Below are 13,325 nucleotides of genomic sequence, written 5' to 3' on the forward strand. Positions count from 1 at the left end.
TGGCTGTTGCAGAGGTCAGTGCCATCTCAAAGAAAGCAAAGAACTTGGCTCTTGATGAAACATCACTCCCATGAAGAATTTACCCTCTTTTTATCAGAGCGTGCTTTCAGCTTCATGGTACAGAAGAGCAGATAAAGGTTGTTAAAGGTACTAGAAAGCCATCTGAGCCAAGAACATGAGCCTGGGAAGGATCATTGGGAGATACCAGTGAGTATTTGGGCCCAGCCTGGAATAACACAGTACCAAACCAACCAGGGTCTGGCTCAGTTTGATGCCAAACCGCATCAGCACTGGTTTTAGGGAGCTGCTCCCTTCGCTGCCATGGAGAGGGAGATAAGCTGCTCCGTGAGAGATGGTGCTGATGTGGAACCAGGAGGTGAGGCCCTGAGGTCCCTTCAGCTCCTCTGCCCCCCGGGAGGTGCCTCCCTCCGTGCTGCCACACTCACTGGTCCAGTCCGGCGGGTGGCTTTGCTCCCAGGGGGAGCACCACCGTCCTGCCCAGCGGGACTTTGTAGTGCAGGGGACTACCCTGCTTTATCATGGCCTCCGGGCATTTTGCAAGAAAGATCCCAGACACCTTCAGAAGTAGCTGAAATCAGGGAGATCAAGTGTGAAGTGCTCAGCCAGAGGGACTCCCAATAAGTACACAGACACCCACTGCCACCCATGCCAGCACCCCAGGTCTGTCTTTGCCATTTTTTCTGCCAGGTCTTCAGATTAAACAGTCTTAGAAGATATGTTGAGATCCTCCAGGTCTGCTACCTTGTTTTCATTTTCTAACCGCACCTAAGGCTGTGAAAACTTGAACGCCCACCTAAGGCCAGATGTGAATAGGATGGAGCACATGCCAGTCTCCCTGAGCAGCTGGCACTGGAGCTGCCCAGAGGTCCCAACTTCTGTACGGCCCATGTCATTGGTGTCTCTCCATCTGCTTCATCAGCTAGGGCCTGACAGCAGATCTGAGGGACGATGACCTGAGCTCTTGTGGCACTGCAGCTCTGAAACGTGGCATGATTCAGAAGTGAGGCATGAGCCAAAACCACCATGTGGAGGCTGTTGCAGAATAATTGACATATTCAGGATGTTCTAGGATTCTATTGCCCTTTTTTACTGTAAGGTTTTCAAGTTAATTTCGTATTTAAAACTGCATTTCTTGTGCAGAGAGATGGTGGTCCCTGCAGTGTGTAGGCATAGACAAGTGTTTCATGCAAACACAGAACGTAACTCTGAGGGGCAAGTTAAAGAGGCCCCTAACCAGGCCCTTGGCTCCTGCACCTCATGGGAAGGTGGATGGTCCCAAGGCAGCAGACTCATGCTGTGATGTGGCAAAGGAGTTGAATGGTCTGGTCCATGATGGCTCAAGAGCAGCTGCATTGATTTTCAGGTCAGTCCTGTGGTTCCTTTTGGTTTCCTATGCCTGGATCTCAGAAGGCTCCCAAGTTGCCCTCGCTCCTCAGACAGGGAAGCCAGGACTAGGAAGCTGCCATGGGACACAGAGCAGCAGAAGTGCTGATAGAAGTAGTGATCTACGTCCTTTTAAAGTGATCTAAATCCCATTTCCTATGGTCTTGCTCACACCCACCTACCTTTTTCTTCTCCCTGCTGATACTTGAACTCTCACAGCAAGCAGGTTCCCCTCTCTGGGCTGTTGAGCAGGTACTGGGTGCTAGCACAGGCTTGGGAAGAAGGCAGTGACAAGCACCTACGGAGCAACGAGGTGCAGAGGGCTGCAGGAGAGGCTGCGTTAAATTGTTTTACAGTTCTGTGGACCTTTACTCTCAGGTCTGAGCTTCTGACACAAGACACGCACGTGTCCTGGTGAAAAGGCAGGGCTGCTTCTAGCAAAAAAAATATATGAATTAACTCTGGGACTTCTGCTCTGCATTGAGAAATACAGACATTTCCTAGAGAGGTAGGAACCTCTCGAGGTGAGACTATTAAAATGTTCCTAAACTCAGGCTGAGCAAAACCTCCGGAGGGACAAGGAGTGGAGCAAGCCCACCGAGCAGATCAACCTGCAGGTCCACAGCTGGCTCACTCACTCACCTCTAGTCATTTAATGAACAGCTCTGCAGCTGCCTGTCCCCCTTGGGTGGGCCATATGTCAGCAAACATGGGCTAAGCCTGCCTTAAAGGAAACTTTTCATCTTCTTTATCTCAGCCAGCCTGAGACCGCTTGGCAAAGGCCAAAGCCAAGACTATGCAAATGAGACGTGCCTTTGACAGGCACGGGGGAACAGACCTGTCAGCCGTGGACCTCACCTGCACTAAATCTTTTCCTCCCTCCATAGTGACAACATCTCTGCTGATTGTCCCTCTATAGACCAGCCAGCTGAGATTTCTGAGTCTGCTCTGCAAAAGGAGGTCTGGTACTGGATGTGACTTGTCCAGTGCTTCTGAGCTTGCTCTGGCACAGACGTGTGGAACACGGGTCAGACACGTTTTCAGCTGGCTCCCTCAAATGCCTCTGTGAAGGAAATTCCTTCTCAGTTTCAAAAAAAATTTAGTTTCCAGCCCCCAGGTCCCTCTTGCTCTGATATCTGCGCCGAGTGTGGCAGGTGCCACAAGGTTGGGAGGGTGCATGCATGTGGAGGGGGGGAGGTCTTGTGGGGGTGTCACTGTGACACGAGCCACCAAGCAAAGGTCCCGGCACCCTCCCCATAACCCGGATCCAGGGCTTGGCATTGTCTGGCATGGCACCGTGCAGCTCAGCACCAGCCCTGCCTCCTGCCCGCTGCCCCGCGGTGCGGATCCGTCGGGGCGCGCTCCTCCAGCGCAGGAACGGCTCTCTTCTCCACGACATCCGCGCTCAGGTGGGATTATATCGTGACAGGACGATGCGAGCCGAGCCCAGAGCAGCCAGCGAGGGGCTGCGAGAGATCCGGGGGCTCCGGCTCAGCCCCTCGCTCGGGTGCGACTGCGGGACCTGCAGAACGGGACGAATTCCGAGGGGACATATCTCAGCCCCGATGCCACGAGCATCTCCCCCCCCACCCCCCCGGCCCTGCCCTGTCCCACCCCACCCATCGGCCCTCTTTAACATGACAAAGAGCCCCGAGGAGCTGCGCTGGTGGATCTCGCCGTCCCGGGCAGGGCATAGGGAACTATAAAAGTGACTACCCGCCTGCACCTCGGGGCTAGCTCAGCTCGCGGCCGGACCTGCCCGCCCGGGGCGGCGGCGGCTGCGGGGAGGTAGGGGAGGCACCCCTCGGTCTGCCCCCGATGTGCGCCCACCTGGCGCTGCCCCCCTGCCAGCCCTACCCCGGCGGGGCCGCCATGGGCTACCTGGACGTGTGCTGGGGCTCGGCGGGGCCGGCGGCAGCCGTCGGCGCCGGGCAAGCTCCGGAGCAGCGCGGGAGGAGGCCGGCGGCAGGTAAGGACGGCGCTGGGGCTGGGGCTGGGCTCCCCCCGACCCCGAGCAGACCTTCCCGGTGCCCTGCCCGGTGCCCTCGTGTGCGAGGGGGACGGGCGGTCACTTTCCCCGCTGCGCCTCCGCGGTGACTGCGAACTGGTTTCCCCATCCCGAGGGAGCCCCGGCGGCGGCGGGGAGGGCGGCTGGACGGTGCGGACGTAGTTCCCGGGGTAGGAACGCCCGCGCCTCCTTTGAGCTGGAGAGAAACGAATCCTGGAGGGAATTCTGCTCGTGGTGCCCCTTATCCCCTCTCAGACTCCTCGTGCCCTCCATGTGGACACTCTTCTCGGGCTCCTGTCTCTGCAGGGAGGTGTCGAGGGCTTGCGGGAGCAGGTCTGCCTTGGCTTTTCCATGTTGGTGTTTGTCGCACTGCTCTCTGTGTTTCTTCCTTTCTCTTCCCTTCACTCTGTTCTCCGGGGAGAAGGAGCACCTTTTTCTGGAGCTCCAGCTGCAGGTGGTAAGTTGCAGGGGGTTTGGGGTGAACAGGCTGAGCAGGAACGTGCGGGAGCTTCAGCTCGGTGGTGCCCTGCTGCAGTTCCTGCCTACCAGAAGAATTCCCTGTTTCCCAAGCCCGCGTTCTCAGCGTGCTCGTTTCCCACCTGTAAGGTTTTTCCTGGACAGCCTGCAGGACCCAAGCGTCCTGTGTTCCCACATGATGTTTTAGCCTCCTGTGCACCCACGTCGCAGATGTCCAGCTTCCTCCCAGGCTCTGTGGTCCACCCCTGTGCACGTACCACCTCAAGCCCTTGCACCCCTGCTGCTGGCAGCCTCTTTCTCCTTGCAGGCAGAATCCCTTTGCAGTCCTCGTGGCCTGGCACCCCAGCATCAGAAACCTGGTCCACTACAACCTGCCTCTTCGCACAGCCCATGCTGTGGGTGCCTGGCATCTCCTAGGGATAGGAGATAGCCAAGAGCAGGCCGCTAAGGCAGAAGCAGGCAGCTCTAGAGTGGTGGGCACCACAAAGACAGCTTGTGCCTCTGCCAGGAGAGCAACAAGGGAAAAGATATTGCAGACACGGCCACCTTTCTGAGGCTTTTGAGCCTCTCAGCTTAGGACAGGAAGGAAGGATTTGGTAGGGTGGGCAGGGAGCCCATTCCTCTGGAGGACATCAGTACATCTGTTTGGGAGGACGAGGAGGGTTTCTCAGTGGGCTTCAAAGACACAGCTCTCAAGGTGACTAGGAAGGAGATTGGGAGCTGCTGGGCTCGGTAGTCAGAAAGTATGTACTGAAAATGGCACTGCCCCCTTCACTGCACCCCCCCTCTCCTGAAATGTCAGTTGGAGGAGAGGGGATGGACCATGCAGAAGGGTTTGCAGAGGAGTAGCCGGAGGGAGGAAAGAGGAATGGGCAGATTTATCACTGCGGGTACAGTGAGACTGGCACTGCAGCCCTTCAGCCAGGACTGGCCTGAGGAGGTCTCAGCCTCTGACAGACCCCCGGGACCAGGCGCCTGACCGAAAGGTGATGGGGTAATCTCTTCTCTTGGCGTTTTCCTATTCGGGCAGCCTGAATGACTTTGCATCTCGGCAGCTTTTGTCTGGCCTCGAAGCCCCAGATAGACTGTTTAGGAAGTTTTTCCTTTAGATCTTTATCTCGGTTTTGTCCTCTACAGAGACCCCTTAAGACAGGTACCAGGACAAATGAGAAGGAGCTTGGACACCTTCCTCTGCACTCTTGAATTTTGTCCCCCATGGCCCTGGTACAGGATTACTGACTCTTCTCACCTGTCCCACACACTCACCTTTCCTCTCTCCCTCCCCACTTCCATGTCAAATTTCTCTCCTTCATTCTTCTCTTGCTAGACCTTCAGCCACCTCGGTCCCTCCATCTGTACAGGTGTTTCCGGCGGTGGGGTGGTCTGTGGGATGGTTTGGGTATCGGCTCACTGGCAAACAGGCGTGAGCCGATACCCAAAGCCTGACTGATGCTCTCCACCTGCCACCCCATCACCGTAAGCACCAATTGATCTGCCCCACCATACACCCTGGTCAGAGGTTGCCCTGCCACTGTCTGTCGAGTGCCGTGAGACTTCTGGGCAAGCAGTTCTGGGGACCCCAGTCATCAGCCCAAGGCCACGCGTGCAGCCATGACCAGGCCTCTTTACACCATGCTGAGACCAAAATATTACTGGGGCCTTTTGGAGGAGGATAGTAACACCATGAGCCAACGTGCATCGTTCTCCCCTCCCTGCCCTGACTTTTCCACCTGGTGAAGGCAGCCATGGGCATCTCAAAGGGCTGAGCTGGGAAGCTGCTGGCTGTCAGTGGGCTCATCTGTGCTCACAGATCCATGAAGGAGGGAGAGTGACACAGACATTTGCTTCAAGAGAGCTCCTGTCTGGTAGGTAAGGAGCTCTACAGCAGGCAGGGAGCATGCTCATACCCATATAGCGGTGCATTATATTTTGTATACCTTTACCCATTGTCTTTTTACTTCTAGAAGTATCCCCAGCTTCGTCCAGTTCTGGAAATTTCGGCCAATTCACACCCGATTCAGCCACCAGCCCACATTCGGCGTCCTCGTCCCCACAGCCTACGGCTAAGTCTCAGAAGGGCAGAGAAGATGGCTTGGAGGGGATGAGGAAGGCCAAGAGCCGCACGGCTTTCTCCAAGGAGCAGCTGCAAACCCTGCACCAGCGGTTCCAGAGTCAGAAGTACCTCAGCCCCCAGCAGATCCGGGAGCTCGCTGCTGCCCTGGGTCTCACCTACAAGCAGGTGAGCACAGAGACTTTGACCCACACTGTGTCTGTCACACAGTGGCTGAACGGTCACATCAGGCAGTGACAGGATGGAAAGATGAGTCCCCAGCAGAGAGCAGAGGCAAAGGTGCCAGCTAGCTCCCCTGACTATTCATGCCCAGGGATCAGAAGTGCTTCTAGGGGACGGGAGAGGCGGTGGCACCTCATTGAGGCCTCCCCAGTGAGAGGTCAGTTAAGGTTACTGTTGCCGACACTTGCAGTAGAATTGCAAACACGGTGATGAATATGTTGTTTGCCACAAACAGCCTCTGCCCTGGGCTTGACAGCACTTCACAGGCTTTTTCCACGCGCTGGTGAACTTCACAGAAACCCTGGCATGCATCAGTCTGCTCAATCCCAGGGCTGCAACATGCTGAAAGCTATTGCTGACGTTCCCTGGGGCTGATCTTGTCCCATATCTAATAAGGTCCCACTCTCAGCACGCTGCCTGGCTGCTTGGCACCCGCTCCCCTCTCCACATGGGTACTGCTGGGTTCATACATCGCAGCCCGACAGGGCCTCTGCTGATCTCCAGGTGGGTTCTACATAGTGAACTGGTGCTGGTTCAAGTGGTACTGGCTCAAGTGGTGCCTTCCTAAAGCAGAGGGGGTGAGGCAATGGGGCGCAAGTGCTTGCAGTTACGAGTCCCAAATCTGCCCGGAATTTAGATCTCAGAGCTGGGCATGATGGCCTGGATGCCCTGGGATGCCCCAGGACTGAAAAAGTTATATATGCATTGTAGGTGGGCACATAGGCACGCACGCACTGAACTGGTTCTGTCAGGAACAAGACCGGTGGGACAATTGGCTCTTTCCTTCAGTCCACATCCCTGCAAAGGCACGGACACAGCCCTGGGGGAAAACAGCTCTGGAATTCACCCCAGCAAGGAGCTTTGAGTTTGGGAACCACCGAGTACAAGGAGCAAGGCTCTGCCTTCTCCGCTCACAAGCGTGCAGAAACAGCATCTTAGAAGTCTGCCTGTAGTGCAGGGGGCTTGTAGAGACCCAGGTGGCTCTAGTTTGCACCAGATTCATCTCCCTCATGGAAATGAGTCAATTTGTCACAGCTGTAAGTGTCCCGTGGGCATCATGCAGCTCCCTCCCCCCGCATGCAGATGCAGTAGCCACCTGCTGAGGCTGCTAGACAGAGCTCTCCCCTTGGCTGCAACCCCAGGGAGCTTTCAAAGGCCTGTATCTGCTGCCACCCGCCGTGTATCTATGCCATCTGGTCACTCTTGTGGACCTGATAACGTTTGCTCTCCCCTCTCCTTTGCTGATGTTTTTCTCTGCTCTCCCTTCCCCACCCAGGTGAAGACTTGGTTCCAGAACCGGAGGATGAAGCTGAAAAGGTGCCAGAAGCACAACCTGTGGACTGAACGGGCACAGTGCCTCGTGCAAGTAAGAACAGAGTGTGTGGCTCAGCACGGCCCTTCTGGCTGGGCAGATGAGTCCTGGGATGTGTTTCCTCCACGGGGACAACCTAAGCGTGCACGTGTCGGTGCACTCTCCCTTCTGGGCTTGGCACGATTCCGTGTTCCCTAGGTAGCCTAGCAGTGGGCTGACTACGCCACTGAAATGCTTCCAGAGAAAAGCTCTTTTCCTCAGATATGTGTGTATATGTATATATACACGACTGTGTATCCATCCCTGAGCTATGGGGATGGATGTGGTTCTTCTCGCCCTCCCATGCCATTGCTGCTGATCACGAGACAGCATGAAACGCGAAGGGGCAGAGCCCCAGTACGTGCCAGGCCTGTGGGCACCAGTGGAGAAGCGATGCGTTCTGACTCCCTGTCCTTCCCTTTCAGAGTGGCTTCCAGCCAAGTACTTACCTGGACGTGCACCCCAAATTTCACCAGGGCTACCCGATCACCGCAGCCAGCAACATCCAAACCGTGCCTCCCCCCCGTCAGCACTACGGAGCAGGGCAGAACGCTTACGCAGTCATGGCCAGCGAGGATGGAGGAGTCTTTGGCAAAGGTGGGGGCACCTGCAGCATCCAGCAGACAGTGGGCTTCATTGCCCAGCACAAAGTAGACTTTTACCACAGCTGTCCCGGCAGTGTGGAATATCCGGGCACAAAGACAGGTGACGGCTGTAACTTTCACCACGGGGCCACCATGGGGGCTCCTTTCCCAACCACTGCTGGCCACCATCTCTACCATTCCTAAGCACTGTGGACGTGGGGTACTTGGGCACCCGGGAATCCAATCTTACTCTCATCTCTCCTTTTGTTATCCATGTGCTTTCCAACTCAGGGGCATTGTGTAGCTAGAAGCTGTTTTGGCATCCGAATATTTGCCTGTGAGCGTGCACAGACACGCAGAGGTGCAGACACCCGTTTGCCCACCTATGTACCTACAGCCCTTCATTCGTACGCCCTTACACATGCACACCCCCCTCCTTCTGTATTGGCACAGACACCCGAGTTCCCTTATAGCAAGACCCAAGATCTGGCTACCTAGATTACCGCCTGGATCTTCTAAATTATTGTAACTTGTCTCCGAGGACTCGCAGATTGCTTTGGGGGGTCTCGTTTCTGCGTGTGACTGTGCAGTTGTGTCCATGTAACACACGGAGCCGTGGGCTGTACGGAGAGGGCTGGGCACGTACCTTCCCCTGAAGGTGGAGGAGTTACTGTGCCACACTGGGCATTCAGCTGATGGGTTGCCCACCGGTTCTGTTGGTCAGCCACAAGGTACAGAAGCGTCTAGTGAAGGGAGACGTGGCGAGTAGCTTGCAGAAAGGCTGGTCAGATGGTCTTATCAGCATCAAAATAAGTCCTTTGTCCTAGTCTGTGTCTTTCTGTGCCTCCTCTCAAGCAAACCAAACAGTGCATTCGATTTGGCAAACAATAAAATATTTTTTTCAGATGGATTATGCATTTTCTGTATCTTTTTTTCCCCACTCTAATACAGCACTGCAGTATGAAATTCAGATGGAGCAGAAATAGCCATAGCAACCGTATGCCATCGTGATTGCTGATTTGACCCTGAAACTATGAACAGAGATTTTTGTTATTAGAGTCATGGTTCTTGGCAATGCCAAGGTCTAAACTGAATACTGTATAAGTGTCTAAGAACCTAAAAACAGGTATGTGTATCAAAGTATATTTAATAACAGAGCCCCAGTTCTGTGAGTCACAGGTTTTCTATCACTCTCGGATGATGACAATGGCCTTATCTTAAAGCAATCAAGTAGCTGTCATGGTTTAAAGAAAAAGAAAAAAGCATGAAATGAAGGCAATTGATGTCTGCAACTGGTTTAATACGAGGCATGGTCTTCTGTTGGCAAAGCTGGTTTATGTCCCTGTGCCTCGCAGCTGCTTGCTCCCACCCCAGCTCCTCCATGCAGCCACTTTTTGACCCTTTGGGTGTTGAGCGATGCTGTTTATAGAGCTGTGCTGCAAACTGTCTGACCAGCGTGATCTGGGGAAAAATCAGGCCTCTCAGAGGGCAAATGTCTAAGTCATAACATTTTGGAGATCCATTTTAAAGCACGTCCCAAACACGCATGTCCTACACCCAGCAAGTGCCTGAGCTTGGGAAAGACATGTTCTTACAACTACTGCCCCATCAGAAGGGTGGGGATCGATTGGATTAGCTTAATTGAGCAGTGCTGGTGAACATCTGAAAGTGGTCTACAATAGCTGCAATTATCAGGGCTCTCACATGAGCGGGAGGAGTTTTTTTTCAGCTCCTTTGGAGCCAACAGTGCTGCTACTAACCTGAATACCTTCTGGAACTTTTCCATCAAAAGGAAAAGGCTGATTTTCTATCAGCCCCATCAAAGGCTGCTGTAGGTGCAAAAGTTGAGCTTTTCACTGCTCCTCACTAATAGTTCTCTGGAAAAAAGAGTCACCTGTCATGCCCTGTTCCTTCAGGGATGCTTTAGGACAGACAGGATCTTGCTGTGAAGCCTCTAGGACTGGCTTGCAGAAGGATGCTGGCTAGAAGAGCAGCAGTTGTGACCTCCCTACTACTGACCTTCAGCAAAGCTGTGCTAACAAACCCTACCAAATCTTGCAGTTTCCTCAAGAGACCCATAACATTTTCCAGAGGCTGTCGTTCAAAGACAGAGCTTATTACCACGAGTGGTTCTGGAGACCAAAAGCCTACAGCGATTCCAACAGGCCAGTAAGCAACTTCTAGGAAGGAAGTTCATTGATGTCTACTGGCTCAGGAGCTGCATTCCCAGTGCCTTGCGTAGTAACAGCAGGAATGCAGCTCCTGTTACAAGCAGTCCCTCAGTCACCGCCAACCAGAGAGGGATGCTGGGGACTTGCTTTCTCTTCTGGTCTTTCCTCAGCATCTAAGCAATCACTTGGAGGATCTTGGGACTCACCCAAGGCAGCAGTCCTGGTGACGTAAGTTGTAAAAGATTTAGTGACTCAGACACAGCCCAGCTGCTGAAGACACACCCTGTCTGTGAGCAGATGGACTTCCATCAAACCCAAGAAATTTGTTCTAGATAGAAATTCACAGGTGTGAGCTGAGGGTGCTCTTCAAAACTTGGGACAGCATGAAGGCAACATGGCCCTCACAACAAAGGAAAAGTATTTTTTTCTAAGACCAGTATCTTGCTTTCAAGTCCTTCATGACTCTTGACTGCTCGGGATCAGCCAAGATGCTGCTGACCACTGACGACGGGCCAAGCAAGAGATGCACGGTAACGCTTTACTGAAAATTTCCAAAACTCTTTCAGCTCAGTGTTTGAGTCATGCAGCGTAGTTGAGTAACTAAATACAGTGCTTCCACATGCCTGTAGGGAAGAGCCTGTTAAAGCAAAGATCATGCCTTTTACCTGCACTGGAGAGACAACTGGGGCTGTGAGCCCTTGCTCATGGGCCACTCAGAAGAAACGTGTAGCCTGTAAAACATTGCTGCAGGCCACGTTGACCTGAAGAGCAAGGAATGAGGTTGTTTGCACCACGCTGCTTACTTAGTGTTTTGCCTGTGGGACAGCAAAGCCTGGAACCCAGTAAACTAAAGAATAAACTCTGGTCTACATAGTCTCTACTAGATCTAATGTCTTCTGTTTGGGTGGGATGCTCGGCACCGCTGGAGCTACACCTGCATCGTTGACAAACTGGAGCATTGACACCGCGGATACTGTGAAAGCACCGTGTATTCCCACAGGCTGTAACACACGTATGGAGCTCCATACGAGCTCACATCTTGATCCCAAAAAGATTTGCTGGCAAGACGGCTCGTGTTTGCAGCATGCAGAAGTCACCGTCCCCCAGCGCAGTCGCAAGCCGCAGCAGTCCTAACGGAGACGTGACGTACCCCAGCAGAAAGGGCTTTTGCTGACGTGCACTTAGTTCCTTTCAGGAACTAATAGAAACTGGTTTGGAATGACGAGTCTGGAGGGGTCAGTCGCAGCTCCATCGTTTTGGTAGTAGTGCTGCAAACACCCGTGCAGCTGTTTTGCAGGGTGAGGTGACTCAGACACATCAAGGCAACACCGGAGATCTCCAGCCCTGTGGAAAGGTCTACTAGCGGTCCTTTCCAGCCCACCTGCCAAAATTCCAACAAGAGCCACTCTGCGTGTTCCCTCCAGCCCTACAACTACTTCGTGCAGCCCAGGCTGGGCAGCAGGGGAATAGCACACGTGTGAGGGAACATTCCATTTCTGCAGAACGCTCCCAAGCTAAACATAGGGATGCAAACCACAGCACGCAGAGCAAGTCCCCTCAGCCCCAGGGCAATTTTAGCAACAGCACCTGTTTCTGCAGGAGGACGTCCACCAGCAGAGCTCTGGCTGCCTCCTCACCTTTGTGGCAGAAACATGGAAGAGGAACACATCCAAGCAACAGAGGTGTCATCTGTAACAAGCATCCCCTGCAACCATTCTGCAAAGACCTGCACACCTCGTGTACTTCTTTAGGACTTAGTTTTGCATTTAAAGAAATTAAAGCTGAAAGGCAAGGCTTTAGTGTCCATGACTTTTAAAAGGTACATGGTTCAGCTTCATTTTTTCAAGGGAATTGTTGAAATTTACACTACTAGTAGACCATTACCCAGAATTCATCCAAATTAATTCTGGGACCCAAGTTCAGGGTCAGGATGAGAAAGGATCTGTTTTGTGATGCAAGAAATCACGGAAACCAGGCATTTCCCCCGCTTCCAGGCCAGATATACCTTTTTCTACTGTCAAAGGTTGGCAGCCTGCACACGGACAACTCAGCCCTTCTTCCTCCTCTGCAGGGTCAAGCCTCCACTCCCTCTCCTCCCTGCACCTGTGCCACCTCACCCATGGAGGCAGAGCACCACAGCATTGCAAAAGGAGAGCAGAAGGTGCTTCGGCACCCACGCAACCAGGTTCTGCCCACACAAGCAGGTTCTGCTCAGCAAAGGACCTGTGGCAGTTTGACCCCAGCTGTCAGCCCCCAGTTTAGCCAATTGTGCTCAGCGGGAGGACGGACCTATTGAGCTGCCCCTTTTCAAGCAGGTGAAGATCTGTGGTGGTGTACCGCAGTTTAAGGAACCTGGGATGAAACCCAAACACATCATTTTAACTAATTTAAACTTGGCTCCGTGCGAGTCACACAGATGTTCAGACTGGGAGGGAAGTGAGGAAAGCAAGGCTCTGGTGAGCCAAGTTCCTGCAGCAGGAAGAGGTTCATTCAGTCTCCAAATCGGTGGCCACCAACATGCTGCCTGAGTCCCAATACACCTTGTCTGACATTCCAACACCTTTTCAGTGTTTCTCCCAGCTGTTAAGAGGAGATAAACGCAGTCTTGGGGCAAAGCAGGGAAAGCAGCAGGGTTTTATTTCAATGCTGGGGGCAGGATCTGGCTACTTACACACAAACTTCAGTTGCCATTTGAGGTTGGCACGAGGCAGGACTCCCGACCTCATAATTGCAATCTTCTGGAGCAGCACAAGGTGGCCACACAACCTCGAAAGACACTTTTGCTCCTGCCCCTCACAGTGAAAAAGTTATTTTGAAGCTTTGCAGTTCAAGGACCAACACCATCATGTTACAGGGCTGCACATGACGGCAAGCACGAAGCCAGCAGTCCTGCTGCCTCTCCCTGGAGCCCCCCCTTGCACCAGGCAACACACTTGTGTACTAAAACCAGGGCTGATGGATTTCTGTGACCTGCTCCTTTTGAACAGTGGCTTGGCCCTGATCCTAGGAGAAATATGGCAGGGTTACTTTTTTCCTC

The 13,325-nt window shown here is 53.4% G+C and overlaps 1 protein-coding gene across 1 annotated transcript; it reads left to right on the forward strand.

Annotated features, from left to right (window-relative positions):
- Nucleotides 1–3,222: 3,222 nt before the first annotated feature.
- LOC104371068 (homeobox protein NANOG) lies at nucleotides 3,223–8,321 on the forward strand. Its single transcript, XM_086610783.1, has 4 exons — nucleotides 3,223–3,373; nucleotides 5,854–6,128; nucleotides 7,459–7,548; nucleotides 7,959–8,321. Exons 1-4 carry the CDS (start codon nucleotides 3,223–3,225, stop codon nucleotides 8,319–8,321), a joined length of 879 nt encoding a protein of 292 aa, XP_086466909.1.
- The last annotated feature ends 5,004 nt before the right edge of the window (nucleotides 8,322–13,325 follow it).

Source organism: Tauraco erythrolophus, chromosome 4, assembly GCF_009769465.1.
Source record: "Tauraco erythrolophus isolate bTauEry1 chromosome 4, bTauEry1.pri, whole genome shotgun sequence".
Lineage (NCBI taxonomy): Eukaryota > Metazoa > Chordata > Aves > Musophagiformes > Musophagidae > Tauraco > Tauraco erythrolophus.

Excerpts from the sequence above, each read along its gene's own strand:
- LOC104371068 (XM_086610783.1), top strand. The coding sequence starts at position 3,223 with ATGTGCGCCCACCTGGCGCTGCCCCCCTGCCAGCCCTACCCCGGCGGG. Across the intron at positions 3,374-5,853 it reads CGGGAGGAGGCCGGCGGCAG|AAGTATCCCCAGCTTCGTCC; the intron begins GTAAGGACGGCG and ends TTTTACTTCTAG. Across the intron at positions 6,129-7,458 it reads TGGGTCTCACCTACAAGCAG|GTGAAGACTTGGTTCCAGAA; the intron begins GTGAGCACAGAG and ends TTCCCCACCCAG.